This window comes from Lacerta agilis, chromosome 2 (assembly GCF_009819535.1).
Source record: "Lacerta agilis isolate rLacAgi1 chromosome 2, rLacAgi1.pri, whole genome shotgun sequence".
Lineage (NCBI taxonomy): Eukaryota > Metazoa > Chordata > Lepidosauria > Squamata > Lacertidae > Lacerta > Lacerta agilis.
The window spans coordinates 11351581-11370008 of record NC_046313.1 but is presented as its reverse complement, the minus strand read 5'-3'; the positions used below and the strand labels follow the sequence as shown (position 1 = coordinate 11370008).

General features: G+C 46.8%; 1 protein-coding gene across 1 annotated transcript in view; it reads left to right on the top strand.

Moving 5' to 3' along the window:
• Positions 1-17321, top strand: part of ITGB7 (integrin subunit beta 7) — a 37140-nt gene extending 19819 nt beyond the window's left edge. The window contains exons 4-16 of the mRNA XM_033138579.1: positions 2686-2887; positions 5881-6051; positions 6274-6515; positions 7612-7770; positions 9858-9953; positions 10046-10135; positions 11794-11937; positions 12812-13005; positions 13663-13880; positions 14615-14831; positions 15104-15309; positions 16197-16360; positions 17097-17321. Coding sequence (XP_032994470.1) covers positions 2686-2887; positions 5881-6051; positions 6274-6515; positions 7612-7770; positions 9858-9953; positions 10046-10135; positions 11794-11937; positions 12812-13005; positions 13663-13880; positions 14615-14831; positions 15104-15309; positions 16197-16360; positions 17097-17162 — 2169 coding nt within the window. The 3' untranslated portion in view covers positions 17163-17321. The remainder of the gene's footprint in view (positions 1-2685; positions 2888-5880; positions 6052-6273; positions 6516-7611; positions 7771-9857; positions 9954-10045; positions 10136-11793; positions 11938-12811; positions 13006-13662; positions 13881-14614; positions 14832-15103; positions 15310-16196; positions 16361-17096) is intronic.
• The last annotated feature ends 1107 nt before the right edge of the window (positions 17322-18428 follow it).

Genomic DNA, 18428 nt, shown 5'->3' with positions numbered 1-18428 from the left:
GAAAATAGGGACGTCCTAATCAATAATAATAATAATAATAATAATAATAATAATAATAATAATGTGTATTATTAATACCCTGCCCATCTGACTGGGTTGCCTCAGCCACTCTGGGTGGCTTCCAACATATATAAAAACATAATAAAACATTAAACAAATTTCCCTATACAGGGCTACCTTCAGATGTCTTTTAAAGGTTGTCTAATTACTTATCTCCTTGGCTCAGGGGTCGCATAATTCCATACCCTCCAGCATTTTTCTGATGAAAAAAGGGATGTCTTAACAACAACAACAACAACAACAACAACAATAATAATAATAATAATAATAATGTGTATTATTTATATCCCACCCATCTGACTGGGTTGCCTCAGTTTGTTTAAAACATTAAACAAATTTCCCTATACAGGGCTGCCTTCAGATGTCTTCTAAAGGTTGTCTAGTTACTTATCTCCTTGGCTTGGGGGTCGCATAATTCCATACCCTCCAACAATAGGGATGTCCTAAAGGAAAGCGGGACATTTGACCCCAGAATGTCCCACTTTCCCTTAGGACATTCCTACTTTCATCAGAGAAATGTTGGAGGGTATGGAATTGTCCAATCCCCAAATCAGAAACCATGATAGCTTCTGTAAATCTAGGATTGTCCCTGGAAAATAGGGACACTTCAAGCATCTGGTTAACTATGTGCTTCATGAAGTCGTTTTCTTTATCTGTCCTGAATCTTTCAACATTCAGCATCATTGGACACCTGCAAGTTGTTAAGAGAGAGGAGGGGGAACTTTTTCCTCATCCGCTTTCTCGATTAACTTTGTTAGCTTCTATTGTGTTACCTCTTATTCCAATAAACACCCCTAAATGCTACAACTTTTCCTTGTGGAGATGCTTGATCATTTTGCTTCCCCTTTTCTGAACCTTTCCCTTTTTTAAGGGGGGGGGCAGAACTGCACACACTGTTCCATCTTCTTCCTTGTCGCTGCTTGCATGAGTAGAGAGGGCAGGTGAGCAGAACAATGACTGCAGGAAGGAGGAAGAGGAGGAAAACTATCGGGGCCAGCAGACTCTGAGGGGCGTGAGCCTGGGCAGGTGCCAGAATGGTGACCCTGATAACCTGAGATGCTGCGCTTTCTGTCGTATGGTGTGTGTGGAAAAGACACCGATCTCGGCACCCCATAGGATGGGTAGGGGGTAAATCGTTTATCTGGCTGCAACAGCAATTCAAAGACAAGCAGCATTCGGGCCTGCAGTTTTTTCACCTATAAAACAGGAAACCACTGCCGCTCAATTGCATGTCTTCTCAATTTTGGTGGTGGGTTGGGAGAAGAGTAGAGTGGGGAAGAGGTGCCAGCTGTTACTTTTACTGCAGAGGGGCTCCTCCAGTGGCACACGAGACAATGACACTGGCACAGTGGTGGTTCCCTGCAGGTGGACAACGGCCGATGAGGACTTCAATAAAAGTGTGATACTGTAGTTTGCATATTGCATATAGGGAGAGCCCCAATTGGGGGGCGGGCATCGCCACGGCTTTCACGGCAGGTGGGACCATCCACGACGAGGCATTTGCCGCTCCTGTACCAACCAAACTAACCTCTGCCGTCAAGCTCTTAATAAGCTACGTTGCGCAAAGGTTGAAAGAGCAAGCAGTTGGCAGCACTCGATTTCAAGCACTGTCAGGCTGTTAAAACCGCCGTTGATCCTAAACAACAGAAGTAGATGGTTTTTCTGGACGCATCTTCTGAAACTGTACTAACAGCAGCACCAAGGGGAGATGCGGAGGGTTAAGAAGTTACAGATTCCGACCAAGGTTTCACTAGTCCTTTGATCGCTCCGAGGAGCCATGCTGGATAGTGATCCCCGGGTGCAGTGGTGGCCGAGAAGTCATTTCTCTTTGCCACCACCACATTCTACGCACTGCCATGTGCTCCAGCCTGTGTTTGGCTGGCTTTGTTACAAGATCTGTGACGTGCTCCAGCTGTCGTCCAGCCTGCTTCATTGTCTGAAGTTCACTGGAAAAGCCTGAGCTCTACAGCGTCAGAGGAGTGGTCCCATTGATTTTCTTGCTATTCCGTAGTAAGATTAGGTCCTTGGCAGGAGCATCAGCGTTGCTGGCCAGAAAATCCCCAGGGCATTCAGGAATCCCTCGCATACCATAAGTCTGCCAGGGAATGGGATAACAGATTGGTCTCCCAGCACCCCTACGGGTCAAACCTCCCCAGGAAATGGTCCAGCCATGACAAAGGTGTAAGTATGCCACTCACAACCATGGAACGAAACCCAATTTACTGAGACATTGCTATGAATATATAAGTGAATTTTAAAAACAAAAACCATAATTTTTTGAAAGTTTTGGGAATGGGGATCTTGCTAGACTACAGTTCCCATTACCGCTCACCATTGGCCATGTTGACTGAGATTCGGCAACTTTTTGGAGGAACACAGGTGCCCCATTCTTCTTTTAGATTATGTGCTGGACTCCCAACTCCCAACAGCCCCAGTCAACATGTTCGATGGTCAGGAATCAGTTGCCCTGCGTTCCATGCATTTTTGCAACCATTTGGAGAGAGTCCTCTTTGCTCCAATGCCTGTTCCCATATGTTCTTTCTCTCCCGCTCCTCCGAAAGAAGGATGTGTGTGCATGGAAGCAATGCTGGAAACTTGCCCGCTTCCCATTCCCCCCCTCTCCAGGATTTTGTGCAAGCAGGTGAGTCAGACATGGAGCGCTGTGCCCCTCGGGTGGAGCTGGAGCGTCGTGGTTGCCTCCCCAGTGAGATAATGGATCCGCACAGTGAGCAGCGTGTGCTGGAGGACAGGCCTCTGAGCAACAGCACCCAGCGCCAGAGCTTCACTCAGCTCGCCCCGCAAAGAATTGCTCTTCAGCTTCGGCCTGGTACGTCTTCCCTCCAGCCTTTCTTTTGCCAGTTTGGGGTGGGTGGGAGATAGTGATGTTAAATTCTCGAGAATAATATTCTCGAGAATATTCTCGATTAATGAGAATATTAGAGAATTTTCATTTGAAATAGGAGAATATTCATTTTAATGCATTGAAAATGATATAATTAGTTAATATACATGTTTGTTCATGGGTAAACTTGTTCAGATGGCAACCAAAAACTGTACAGATACTTTTACTCAATGGAACAATGCAGTGAATTCACATTCTTTGATTCCCCCCCCCCAAACTTGAAATTGAAAATTCAGCGTGAATGACTCACTTTAATCACTGAGCCTGCCACTAACCGTACATTTACCATCAACTTTGAATTCTAATTATGTTGTGTATGTATGAAATGTAGCTTTTAAAGAAAAAGGAATATAAATGAATAGCATTTTAAAAACTAAAAAAAAAGTTTTCTGTAGCTCACATTTCAGAACTGCTGATGGTGAATGACACAATGCCCAGTAATGTAACTAGATTTTTAAAAAAATCATTATTCATTACTTCCATCTGCAACATCACAGCTTGACTTATTATTTACTAGATTTTTAAAATGTGTGTTGTAAAACTGGTTCTTACATTAGAATTTACAGTTTGTGGAGAATATTCTCCAGAGAATTTTCTAGCAGAGAATATTCTCAAGAATTTTCTCATTCTCGAGAATATTCTCCAGAGAATATTCTCACCTCACATCACCAGTGGGAAAGATGGCTGTTTGGCAGGGATGCTTCAGGGAGAAGCATTGTCTTCCTCCTCTCTTCTGTGAAATCTGCACTTGCTCCCTGTTTTGGGTCAGCATCCAAAGGCAGAGCAATGGCCATCTTCAATTAAACTTCTATAATGAATTGTGAATCCACACAGCTTTCTCCAGCCTTCCTTTTGCCAGTTTGGTTTTTGTATCCCTCAATTGTTTCCTGCGACTCCAAACGGCATTAGGGCCACCAGCACAACAGTAAATAGGTGAACCTTCAGCAATTTGTTTTATTGATGTTAGTTGGATATAATCTTTGTGCAATGTACTCATCATTTATTATTGTTGTTATTAATTACCCGCACTTCACCGTAAGGTCCCAGGACAGGTTAAAACAGGTCAAACGCAATACTGAAAACAGTTTAAAACAATATAGCAGTTGTACAGTAGTCTCCCAAAACGATGTTTATTTTTTTCCAGTCCATAGCATATCTGTGGCTTCGTACGCACCATAGCATTAAAGCACATTCTCCCTCAGAGAATTCTGGGCACTATAGTTCACACGTCACAGAGTTACAATTGCAAGTGACCCTTTACAAACTACAATGCCCAGAATCCTTTGAGGGAAAGAATGGGCTTTGAATGGGTTTTAATGGTATAGGAAGGACATGCCCATTCATTATTGCTTATGTGTTGTTGTTGGTGATCATGCTGTTAGGACTTATTTGGAATACTGTAGTCCCTCCACTTTTTTTGGAAGTGAATTCATGGTTTGGATATGTCCAAACTATGATCTGATGTGGGAATTGTAAATTACATTTCTATTTATTTAAAAGACTTTAGTCATACTGGATTTCAGGGTGATACACAGCATAAAATAAATATTGCCGGGGGCGTTGTGGCGCTGAGGGAGAGAGGGGAAGCAAGCAAATGGCTCACAATAGGCTAAAACCTCTCCAATTAAATTGGTTTTTTAAAAAAATCTATTTAAAAGTCTGGCTGAAGAAAAATGTTTTGCCTAGTATCTAAAAGATTGTGGTGCTGGCACAAGGCAGACCTTTGCCTCTGTTAATAGCTTGCATACATCTCTGATGGAAGAGGTACATTGAGTAGAGCCATTGGCTAGTGATCTGAAAACAGGGTTGCCTTCTGGGTGTTGTTGTTGGGTTCCTGCCCCCTCCGGCGCCAGACAGCATAGCCCCACGATCGTGGATGGTGAGAGTTGTAACCTAACAACTACTGGGGGTTCCCCAGGTTCCCAGTCCCTGGCTAAAATGAGACTCAGTGCTCCTTCGCAACATTGGAAAGCATACGGACAGTATCTTGGTAGCACTGAGGATTCGATTCCCCCTTCCTTCTTTTTTTTAAATATCTCTCTTTATTATTTAAAAAAAGTACACATACAAACACAGATACACATATACACAAACACAAACACACAAAATAAACATATACATACTGCTATCCTTTTCTTTTCTTATTTACAAATAAATTCTTGTACCTCCAATTCTCCTTATTGCATTTTAAACTATTATATTTATGTCGCGTACAGTTATAGATTTCATTTACAAATCATATTTTTCCATCCTTAAGTCTCTATTAATTACTTTAAAGGTTCAGTCAGCATCTGCCATTAGGATTCCACTTATACCGCTATTCCTTAAGTATTCTTTAAATATCCTCCACTCCTTCCATACTTCCTGGGTCATCTGTTTCCTAACTTTACTTGTTGTTTTAGCTAGTCGCAGATATTCTATCATTAAGTTTTGCCAGTCCGTTATAGTTGGTGCGACTGGATTTTTCCAGTTTCTGGCCACTAGCATTCTAGCCGCTGTTATACCATACAAACATAGTACTCTCTCCGTTTTTTTAATCTCTTCCGGCAAGATACTTAATAAGAACATTTCTGGTCTTTTTTTGAATGTATACTTTAACAGTTTTTTATGTTCTTCATATACAGCATTCCAATACTCAGATATAACAGGACACATCCACCACATGTGTTTATATGACCCGATTTCTTTATTACACCTCCAGCGCAAAGGGGATCTATTTCTGTACATTTTGGCTAATTTTTCTGGTGTCTGGTGCCATCTATACATCATTTTTAAGGTGTTTTCTCTAAGGTTGTAACAGGCAGTGAATTTAATATCCTCCTGCCACAATCTCTCCCATTGTTCCATCAAGCATACGGACAGTATCTTGGTAGCACTGAGGATTCGATTCCCCCTTCCTTCTTACTCTGTGCATACAGGAGACGAACAGAGGGTCACGGTGCGCTTCAGGCGGGCTGAAGGTTACCCCGTGGACCTGTACTATCTCATGGACCTGTCGTACTCCATGAAGGACGACCTGGAGAACATCAAGCGGCTGGGGAGCCACCTGCTAGCTGCCTTACGTGACGTTACCACTTCGGTGAAGATTGGTATGCTGATCTGGAGGCAATGCTGTGGTGGTGATGGTGATGGGGGCAGTTGCAGGATTGGGAGGTGGGTTAGGCTGAGAGATGGCGATTGGCCCATCATGGCCGGAGTGCTGGATTTGAAACCCCCCCCCAAAAAAGTCCTATTCCGACCCTCTTTGACACCGCCTGGGCTTTCAAACGCACTGTTAGGTGACAGGAAACAGCAGGATCTCTTCGTTGCAGGGTTTGGCTCCTTTGTCGACAAGACAGTGCTGCCCTATGTGAGCACAGCGCCCTCCAAATGGCAAAACCCCTGCCCTCACTTGGACGAGGCCTGTCAGTCGGCGTTCAGCTACCAGCACGTCCTGGCGCTCACAGACAACGCCAGCGAGTTCGAGAGCAGGGTCAGCCAGCAGCGCATCTCTGGGAACCTGGACCCGGCCGAGGGGGGCTTTGATGCCATCATGCAGGCCGTCATTTGCAAGGTGAGGTGGTGGGGTAGCTTTACGTGCATGGCTGGTAGAGGAGGCGCGTGGCTGAGAAGGGAACGTAGGCCCTGACGACAATAAGGCAGGCACAGGAGCATGTGTTCGTGCGCATGCACACACACATGTGAACCCAAGCATGTGCAAACCCTAAACTGTGCTAATCTTCCCATTGTATATAGTTGTGAGGCACGGGGTAATACATTCAGGGCATTCCCAGACCATCATTGTTTTCATTATTCCCAGCCAAGTTCACAATTCCCAATTAAAGCTGATCAGGACAAAAAAGTTCAGACTTTCTGCAAAAAGGAAAGCCGTGGAGAAATGCAGTGGAAAGTGTGAGGCAACACTTGGTTTGACGCAACATCTTCTAGCCTCCCTGTAAACAAATCAGAATAAATGCTGAAGAAACAGGTCATCTGGAACTGCCCGAATGTACAAATTGTGCACTGTCTGCTCTGGGCAAACGAGAACAGTACAAAGGAACAATCCATAGCAATGAAGATTTCATACAGGTCCACCTGGAAATTTCATCCCAGGTTCAACTTCCAGGTCAGGGGATGCTGAATTACCTACTGATCAATACTCTATTGGGTTTCCTAACCTGGAAACTCCACTGGTTTTGTTCCAGTCATTAGCAGCACTTAACAGTATTTGACAGATGACATGCAATAGGTGGTTGTTCAGCTTAGTGGCGGGAAACCTATGACCCTCTAAATGTTGTCAGAATCCAACTCTCATCCTTCCTAGCCAGCATGGTCAGTTGTCAGGGATGGTGGAAGTTGGGAGTCTAGCAACATAGGGAAAGGGCCAAAGCTTAGCCACTTTGGCTTGGCCAATAAAAAGAAGCCAATTTCAAAATCTGAAATCCAAATGCTGAAGGCAACATGTCACTGGCAAAATCCTGAGTGTTGAAATCTGTAAGTGCTGTAGATCTTGAAGTTTTGGTTCTGTTAACCTGGTACCTAAAGATGCGATGTTCTTGTGTAACCCTTTTGTGCCCATGTACAGATTACCAAAAGCAGAAAATATTGGGCTAACTGCTTGCATGTGGGAATTGCAGTGTAACTTCCCTCTCTCCCATCCCTTCTTCCAGGAGCAGATTGGCTGGCGTAATGTGACAAAGCTCTTGGTCTTCACTTCGGATGGCACATTCCACATGGCAGGAGATGGGAAACTGGGTGGGGTCTACATGCCCAACGATGGCCGCTGCCACTTGGATGCCAGAGGGCTATATACGAAAAGCCACCTATACGTAGGTCTCTCTTGGTCCTCTTGAAAAACAAAGTTAGGCAGGGAGAGAGATTACCTCGGGAGACAAAAGAAAACAACAAGGTTCAACGTTGGGTGATGTCTATATTAGGATCAACCCCCAAACCACAAGAAAATGTGGCCAGTTTTTTGAGTTCTCTAGAACTCTTCATCAGCTAAGATGTTACACAAGTGAAAGTCAGCTGGATAGCTCAGTTGGTTAGAGCGTGGTGCTTTTACCGCCAAGGTTGTAGGTTCGATCCCCGTAAGGGACAGCTGCATATTCCTACATTGCAGGGGGTTGGACTAGATGACCATACAGATCCCTTCCAACTCTTATGAGTCTATGGGAACCAGAAAGGTCAGGCCACACCCAGGTGCTGGTGGTTATGAGTTTGAGATGCACACCAGTGGTATTGGAGTTGAAAACGAAATTTGAGATAATGACTCAGTGCAGTTGTATCACTTTCCTGGCTACTTAATGTTGGTTAGGTGGTTTGTGGGTTTCTCCCCTGTTTCTTTCCCCCTTGATCTCGTGTGCTCCTCCCCACTTCCTCCCCCTCTTTCTCACCCAAGCACCCGCCCTCCTAACACTGTGGTTGGCATTGCAAGTGCAACAGCACCTCCCTGATCGCAGTATGCGCGCTCACTTTTACGGATGGTTGTAGTGGTTTTGCCACTACGTGTATCATACATGTGATCATAACCATGCTTGGCTCTGAATGAGACCAGCTGGAAGAGGGAAGGGAAGGGATTGTGAGGCCAATGGGGAAGAAGAGGTGTGTGTGAACCTGTTTCTGACCTGTGGGTAGTCCCATGCTTCCATAATGGTGTCCCGCATTTCCCAAGCAGTGCTAGCCAATGAAGTGCAGAGAATCATGATGCTGCAGAAGAAAGAGTTAACTCTCACTACAGGGGGAGAGCTAGACGTTTAGAGCCATTTTTGGTGGCAGGTTGTGTTATGTAACATCACATCTCGTGTGGACATTGGGAGTAAATGTTGTGGAACAATTCCAAGCTGGCTTATTCAGCATGAAGAATAGTCTTGTGAATGCCCTATTTTGTGTGCTTTGAATAAAGTTAGCAGCTAGTGATTTAGAGTAGGGAGGGATGGCTTCTGTTCCTGAACTATGAGCTAGGGGCCATTAGAGACAGAATCTGGTGTTATTAGCTGTGCTGGAAATCCAAAATTTTGCTGAAATGGGCCATAGTTCAGTGGCAGAAGGTCTCGGGCTCAATCCCCGACATCTCCAGGTAGGGCTTGCCTGAACCCAGAGAGCTGCTGCCAGTCAGTTTAGATACTAGTGAGCTGGACAGATCAACGGTCTGACTCTGGACAAGATCACATCCAGTGTCCTAACGGCCTGAAAGTCAAGATCTTGGCTTAAATAATTCAAAGTGGCTGACTTGACATAAATTCATACAGTATATTTTTTCAGCATTTATACCAAGGTTTAGGGAATCTGTGGAACGCAGGTGGCGCTGTGGTCTAAACCGCTGAGCCTAGGGCTTGCTGATCGGAAGGTTGGCGGTTTGAATCTCCGAGACGGGGTGAGCTCCCGTTGTTCAGTCCCAGCTCCTGCCAACCTAGCAGTTCAAAAGCACGTCAAAGTGCAAGTAGATAAATAGGTACTGCTCTGGCAGGAAGGTAAATGGCTTTTCCGTGCGCTGCTCTGGTTCGCCAGAGGCAGCTTAGTTATGCTGGCCACATGACCCAGTAGTTGTCTGCGGACAAACACCGGCTCCCTCGGCCTATAGAGCGAGATGAGCTCCGCAATCCCAGAGTTGTCCACGACTGGACCTAATGGTCAGGGGTACCTTTACCTTTACTTTAGGGAATCTGTGGCCCTCCAGTTGTTACTGAACTCCCAACCAGCATGACCACTCCTTGGAGTTGTAGTCAACCTGACATCTGATGGGACACAGGTTAGCCACTCTTGGTTTATATCTTTTTGATTTGGAGTGCAGAGATTCAAGGCTTCCAGATTCTAACCCCCACCTCCAGCAAGATGTAGAGTTGTGGGGGGGGAGAGAGGAAAATCTAAGCAGAGACTCCTTTGAACGTGACCCCATTCTCATGTCTCTTTGCAGGACTACCCCTCAGTTGCGCACCTGGCCGAGGTGCTGTCTGAATCTAACATCCAGGCCATATTTGCCGTGACTGGGCCCAGGCTTTCTATGTATGAGGTGAGTGCTGAACTGGAAGGCAGAGGAGTAGGGGAAACCTGAGGGGTGTGTGTGTGCGCGCCTCTCACTCTGACTTTTCCCTTTCCTCTCAGGAACTGAGCAGACTCATTCCCAAGTCCGTGGTTGGGGAACTGAGGGAGGATTCCAGCAACGTGGTGCAGCTCATCGCAGACGCCTACAGTGTGAGGCTGAGTACGGGTATCAAGGGGCAGAACCCCCCTTGGGAGGGCAAAACAGGCCCCCAGGAGCCCCCTGGAATAGAGCCAAGCCCGAAGGGGGAATGGGCATTCTGTGATTTAATTATGTTTTCAAGGCGGACACCACCAGAGCCATGTTAGCCTGTTGCAGCAAACAATGTTCACATTTTCAATATGAAAAGCATGTACCATCTAGATTTTTATTTATTTATATCCCACCTTTCCTCCAAGGACCTCAAGGTGGTGTACGTAGTTCTCCCCACCCCCAATTTTATCCTCACAACAACCCTGTTAAGTAGGATAGGCTGAGAGAAAGTGGTTTGGTTTGTACCTCAAGGTAAGCCAAGGTGTGACTTACCATGACTGCCTGAACATGCTGGCTTCCAGTGACGAACCTGCACCCACTTTTCTCCTCACTAGGGCCTTTTAGTTCCATGTAGGATAGTAGCTAGGACGCGGGTGGCGCTGTGGGTTAAACCACAGAGCCTAGGGCTTGCTGATCAGAAGGTCGGCGGTTCGAATCCCCGCAACGGGGTGAGCTCCTGTTGCTCTGTCTCAGTTCCTGCCCACCTAGCAGTTTGAAAGCACGTCAAAGTGCAAGTAGGATAAATAGGTACCGCTCTGGCGGGGAGGTAAACGGCGTTTCTGTCATGGTGTTCCATTGTGCCAGAAGCAGTTGTTAATAATAATAATAATAATAATAATAATAATAATATATTTATATCCTGCCCATCTGGCTGGGTTTCCCCAGCCGCTCTGGGCGGCTTCCAACAAAATATTAAAATACAATAGTCTGTTAAACATTAAAAGCTTCCCTAAACAGGGCTGCCTTCAGATGTCTTCTGAAAGACTGGTAGTTATTTTTCTCTTTGACATGTGGTGGGAGGGTGTTCCACAGGGCGTGTGCCACATGACCCGGAAAGCTGTCTGTGGACAAGCAGCAGCTCCCTCAGCCTGAAAGTGAGATGAGCACCGCAATCCCATAGTCACCATTGACTGGACTTAATCGTCCAGGGGTCCTTTTTACAAGTGAATGGAACAATAAAGCACTTCTGTTCTGTTCTGAACCAGATTTGCTGATTCTGCCCTCTGCTGGCGATGGACACTAGGTAACATCCAGCTAAGACCGTGGACACATTTGGAACATACATGCTCTATCAAAGGATCCTGGGTTCTGTAATTTGCCTCTCGGAGCTATAGTTCCCAGTACCCCCAAACAAACTACAGTTCCCAGGATTCTTCAAATGAATGGTGTGTACTGCGTATGCTTAAATTATGCATAGAGGAGACATTGAAATAAATGGATGAAATTCTATTGGTTGCAATGGGTCTACTCCTATGACTAGTATTGGATATCACCCACTGATCAGGTCTGAGGATTCATGAGCCCTGGAAGAGACTATGAATGCAATAGTGAGCTATAATACTAATAAGTTCAAAGTGCATTACATACCCCAATATGATTTACAACAGCCCTGTAAAGTTGTCCAGCATTATCCCACCCTGAGTGCCGAGTCAGCAAATGACTTGAATCGTGGATCTTTGGATCTTCAGCTCAGCAACTGGTGCTACAGTGTCAGAAGGCAGACACAGACACTCGCCCAAAGTCTAGGATCACGTTCTCATGGCCGGTCTCCCCACAGAGCCTCTCATCCACCGTGAACTTGGTGCACTCTTCAGATCTTGCTCCTGGCATTGCCATTGCTTACGACTCGCACTGTGGCGACTCAGAAACTTCTGGGCACACGCAAGGTGGAGAATGCATTGGCGTACGCGTCAACCAGCAGGTGAGCACTTAGGATCGGGGGTGGCAAACCCAATCTAGGCCACACCTCCTCTTTACAGGTCACACCCCATTTACAGCCCGAGTGTTTTCCCTGGCTGGAATGCGTTCTTGAACTCTAGAGAAGTCCTCTTGCTTGTCTGTATGGAGTATAGTGTGTGTGTGTGGAGAAACAAGCCTACTGTAGAAAGGTAAAATTTGTAATAGTTACTTGCCCATTCCTAGCCACCACTGTCATGTGGTCCTTGGATGGTTGTCCAGAAGGGAGAGTGGCCCCTCAGGCAGGAAAGCCTTCCCCACTCCTGGCCTATTAGGCCAGTGCTTTCTATTTGTTCCAAGCCTTCAGGGTTGGCTCAGTTAGAGCAAAACAGGGAGGGAGAAACAGAGACATCTAGAACAGGTGGGAAGAACAGTAAAGATGTTTAGAACAGGGAGGGAGGAACAGTAGAGGCATCTAGAACAGGGAGGGAGGAACAGTAAATATGTTTAGAACAGGGAGAGAGGAACAGTAGAGGCATCTAGAACAGGGAGGAACAGTAAAGATGTTTAGAACAGGGAGGGAGAAACAGTAGAGGCATCTAGAACAGGAAGGGAACAGTAGAGTTGTGTAGAACAGGTTTTATAGTTATAGGTCCTATTCTGTTTCCACTAATTGACACGGAGCAGGGCAGGGGAAGCCGAGGCCCTCCAGATGTTGCTGGACTCTAGCTTCTAACCCACCTCCAACCATTGGCCCTATTATTGACTGGCGGCTGATGGCAGGGGAAGCTCAACAGCACCTGGAGGGCCACAGCTTCTCCACCCCTGGCTTTGACCAATATGGATGGCAATGGCGGGGGTCGCTCTTTCCTTATCTCAGTTGCTCCCCCCCCCAACAGGTGGAATTCTCAGTACGGATAAAGGCCATCACCTGCCTGCCTGGTCCCCAGAAGGTGGTGCTTCGAGTTCTAGGAGTGGGTGAGGAGGTGCATATAGAAGTGGCGACGCTCTGCGACTGCCAGTGCGGAGATACGCAGTCCTATGCGCCTCACTGTTCTGGCGGCCGTGGCAACCTCACCTGCGGCATCTGCAGGTATTATTAATTAATAAAAAGTTTTAGAAACGTGACCCCCTTCTCTCCATGTGTACACACACACGTACATGTGCTCCTAGATAACAGGGATTAAGATTATGTATTGTGGAAATGAATCCTTTTTTCTGAATCTATTACCAATTAATTGTGATCCTGGATTCTAGTACTATATACAGAAGGGGAAATGATTACTCCGTCTCCAGTCTACCCCATTGATAACTTTAGAAAACCCAACCCGGTCCCATTTCCCCCACTATCCCAAAATCAGTTCTTTTCCACTCCGGATTAGAAAAGGCCCAAATGTCCCTGCATTTCCTCTAAACCCCATGATCGTTTGGGTTGCTGCTTTAGGGTAGAAGGCAGCTAGGCTTCAGTCGCGGCTGATGCCCTTTGTCACGCTGGTACAGGGAATCCCAAATGGTAGGGGAAGCCAGAGCCAGAGAGTCAACACTGCAGCCACGGAGCTTTCTGGACTGGTTGAAAATAGAGAGAAGGCAGGCAGTTGGGGCTGGCTGAGGGCAGGCAAGCTGGTGGGGCAGAGACCTATTTGCTAGGTTTCTTGGGTTGGGAGTAGAAAAAACCTGGCTCAGTGGACCTGATAAGTCTGGTTCAGCAACTCTGACCCACCCCGCCCTTGTACTGTCTTTGCTCTTCTAGCTGCCAGGAGGGCCATGTCGGCCGGCTGTGTGAGTGCAAGCCAGAGGAGCTGGCGGACGCAGAGGCCACGTGCCGAGATGTGAACGACACGGGCCCGGTGTGCAGCGGCAAGGGCCAGTGCGTGTGCGGGAAGTGCCAGTGCCATGCCCAGGCGAGCGGACCCCTCTGCAAGTGTGATGATGCTGGCTGCGAAAGGCACAACGGGCAGCTCTGTGGAGGTAAAAATCTTCTAATGGTAGGGCTGCCACCGTTTTCTTTTAACCTGGCAGATGTTGGGCAATGCAGTCATTAGTGGGACCAGTGGGGATGCTGGTGGCTTTACTGTAGCCAGAGGGGGTTATTTCCATAGGTTTTAAGGAGGAAAGCAGGCTGCTAATGTTGCCTACAAATTGTCAGTATTTTGCGGGGGGGGGGCGGGATCTGTCAACTTCATGCAACAAATCCCCTTTTAAAACAAGCAAGGCTTTTTTTGCAGATAAGGAAATGATTAACGGGAAGGTGTATAACCTCCACACCAGCTAATCAGGATGAAATGTTCATTGCAGTATAACCTCCCTGCAAGCAAAAACAGAGTGAATGCTCAATTAAGACCAAACATAGTCTAACCTCGGAATAAGTTTTGTGTAAACCAAACAGGGTGAATGCTCAACAAACAGTCCCCTGAAGGAGTCCAAATATTCCTAGGCGTGTGTTTATAAACTGCAGTGCAGGAAAAGCACAGTACTGAGCACAGAATCCAGCTTCTGAAGACTCTCTCACAATTTCATTTAAGACGAGCAACTTTCTAGCCCAGACGCTTACAAAGGTGCGCCTCAAAGTCTGAGGGCAATCAGTGTCTGCTGGCATCTCAAAAGGCAGAAAGGTTGCTGAATAAGACATATATAGATGTGGGTGGGATGGCTTTGTGAAGGAACTCTGTGATGCTGACAGACGTCTCTCTTTGTACCGGTAGGCAACGGGCAATGCAGATGTGGCAACTGTGAGTGCCATCAGAACTATACTGGCAGTGCGTGCCAGTGCAGCCTGGAGACCAGTGGATGCACACAGGAGGGCGTTGTATGCAGCGGTCACGGGCAGTGCGCCTGCAACAGATGCCATTGTGACGCTGGCTGGTTTGACAGTCACTGCAGCCGCTGTGCTGACTGCCAGACACCCTGTGAGGAGCACAGGTGAGATGCTGACTTGGTCTCAGGAGAGGGCCTGACCTACTTTGTAACAGGGGTGTGTATGGGTGGGTGGGGTGGAGGGACAGCAAGATGGCTGGCCAGCAGCTACATTTCTCCGGTATCTCTGCAACTATGGCCAAACCAAGCATGGAGCACAGCTTACAACTCTGTGTGTCTTCCTCCCCCTTTTCCCGACCATTGTAGAAAGGGTGTCCTTGTGCTCTAGTTAGAAGCACGAGCAAAAAATGCTCACGGCTGCTCTTGTGTGTTGGCAGGAATTGTGCGGAGTGCAGGGCCTTTGGAACTGGGCTGCTGCAGGAGACTTGTAGTGCATCCTGCAACCAGACGGTGAATGTGGTGCCAGCCTCCGTCACCAACGAAAGATGGTGCCAGACCAAAGCAGAAGATGGCAGCCTCCTCATCTACCTCATTGAGAGGGACAAGGAGGGCTCCATCACCCTGACAGTGCATGGCAAAGAAGGTAAGTGGGCACAGGAAAGAAGGGTGGGAGACCCTTAGTTGCAGGAAGGGGCTATTGCAGGAAGTTGCCCTGTTTCTGGGCAACTCGTAGGAGCATCGGGTTGGTCCCTGTGACAACAGGACTAAATGAGTCTCTGGCCTGATGTGACAAGGCTCTTCTTAAGGCCAGACTATTTTGACGTGACAGAAGGCACGTTGAACTACATCATGCACAAGTTTCAGTGGCACCTGATTCTTCTGGAGCCTAAGTTGTAACCCAGGCTGTATGTGACTTCACATCATCCGTTGATCCTCTTCCAAGAGTGACTCACCCTTCCAAGGGTCCATGGAGGCACAGGTTAATTCTGTGTCCAGGGCAGCTGCCTAACAGCTCCATCTGGTATGGCAGCTGAGACACTACTGGCATGTGCCCTCTGCCACCTGAGTAGTACATGCTGTGGTTATCTCTTGACTGGACTACTGCCATGTGCTCCACGTGGGGCTACCTTTGAAGGTGACTCGGAAACTACAACTAATCCAGAATAAGGCTGTCAGGCTGGTGACTGAGAGTGGCCGCCGCAACAATATAACACTGGTCCTGAAAGACCTACATTGGCTCCCCGTATGTTTCCGAGCACAATTCAAAGTGTTGGTGCTGACATTTAAAGCCCAAAATTGCTTCGGCCCTGTATCCCTCAAGGAGCATCTCCACCTCCGTTGTTCAGCCTGGGCACTGAGATCCAGCACTGGGCGTCTTCTGGTGGTTCCCTCATTGTGAAAAGTGAGGTTACAGGCAACCAGGCAGAGGGCCTTCTCAGTAGTGGTGCCCGCCCTTGTGGAACGCCCTCCTGTCACGTGTCAAGGAACTCATCTGCAGAGCCTCCTAACCCCTTTCTTTTACTCTGCCAGGTAACACGACCAAGAAGACATTCAGGCTGGTACTGAGCTCAGTGCTGGGCTTGGTGTTTTTTGGTCTCTTCCTCATAATAGTCTACCGCATCGTCTTGGAGATCTATGACCGGAGGGAGTTCAAGCGTTTTGAAAAGGAGAGGAAGCATGCCAAGTGGAATGAGGTCAGTGCTCCTTCCTTCCCTGCCTGAAAGCTGCGGTTAGTTCATGTCAGCCAGCCCTGGTCATTCTGATCTCACCTGCTCCTTATCCCAGCCAGGGAATTTCTCATCCCTGACTGGGCTGCTGTTTCCTGGAACAAAAGTTACGCTCATTCTGTAAAAGGGATGGTGAGGCCACAACAGTGGAGCGCTTACAGCAAGCCCAAAGCTAGAAGGCTAAACACTCTATGCAGAAAGGGGCAAGTTAGGCACAAGTCCGATTTTTAACCTCCCTGCTTGACTAACTTTTTAGATGAGCAGACTTCAACTTCTTCAAAGTGGAGACCCAACTTTTCGCCCAACCATGTTTGTATCTTCTTTCAGCGTATATCCATGTCGCTGAGACCCACCTTAGCTCAGGCTGTGACCAAAGCAGCAGCTGGGCCTGCTGATGTTTACAGGCAATCGTGTAATAAACCTAGATGCATTTTATTGTTGTTCCAAAAATGTTAACAGAAAATGATGGAAACCCCTTTCAACCACAGAAAGTGTCCCACCATAAGAAGCTACCTTGTACTGTTGGTTCATCCAGCCCAGTGGTCAATGTTGACTGGCAGTGACTCTCCAGGGTTTCAGGGAAAAGTCTCTCGTAGCCCTACCTGCAGATCAAACCTGTGGCACACACACCTGATTTGGGGAAAGCAAATTCTGTAACAGGAAGTAAGAGGCATACAACTTTGTCTTCTTGCCTCTTTTGTAGGTGAACAATCCACTATACCGGAGTGCCACTACCACAGTCATCAATCCCAAGTACAACGGTGACTGAGGATTCGTGAAAGCCTCGAGCACTGTGCCAGCTGCTGGATTTGGACTATGGAGAAGCTGGGTTCGAATCCTCACTCAAAAAACACAGGGATGTCTTCATCTCTTAGCTTGGTCTATCTACCTCGCAGCATAATCCCAAGTAATAAAATTTTAACTTTTTTTCGGGGGGGGGGCAGGAGGGAAGGGAACTGGATGCAATTTCATAATAAAACTGGTTAACAAATTCTTTTTGCAAGGTGTGCTTTCCTTAGAGATTACTAGTTCTGACATTCCCTCCTCCCAAACTGGTGTAGCACTAATTGAAAACAAATCAGAAAGGAAAAGCTACAGTTAACTTTTTTCAAGCTATCTTTTATGCAAGTAGCCATTTGGCTTCAGGAACACCTTTGGGTTGGTTGGCCCAGTGGCAGGAGCCAGTTCTTCCCATCTCCAGTGACCCAAATTATATAGCCCATATATAAATGAAGTCAGAGGAAGGCACTGAGGAACCCAGTGGGCAACTGTTGTAGCTCACTAGTCGAAACAGTTCCAAATTCAGTCTCCAGCTATGGCTTGGAACCCTGGAAAGAGAGTTTAGAGAATACCAACCAAACAGCCTCCTTCGTTGGCAAGGCAACTTCAGAGCTCTTTGGTGGATTGTGGGTAACAGGCCATTGACGGTATAATGAACTGAATCTTTGGCAGAGTTGAAATGGAGAAGCCAAGCGAAGCAAGAACATTCTCTCCCCCCCCCCCCAAAAAAAATAGGTCACAAAAAAGGATCAGACACCACACTGTAATGGTAAAAAGATACAAGTTTATAACATTTTATAAAAACTACAGTTTAAAAGTGATCCTGCCCATGGGTAACACACACCCTGCCCCAATTCCCTCCCCTATAGCAAAATAAGTGAATTAAAGGGAAGGGGGGAAGGGAATTTTTTTTTTTCAAAAGCCACTGGACTAGGCTGGAGCAATATGGACAAACTCATAGATCCTCTGTTCAGTCTGAAGTGCTAAGTATTCTTCCTTCCCCTGTCTGCGAATGGCAGGAGTGTGTAAAAAGCCAGTATGAACAGATCCTCCTCCCTTTCGTTGTTGTGTATACTGTGTATATATGGACAATGACAATAAATAAATCTTATCTTCTCTGACCTCAAATGAACAGGGTAATCCTAACCGTGTCTACTCAGAAATAAGTCCTATTTAATTCAACAGGGCTTACTCCCAGGTAGGTGGGGTTAGGGCTGCAGCTTCAATTCCAAAACCCCAAGGCCGGCAGTATGTC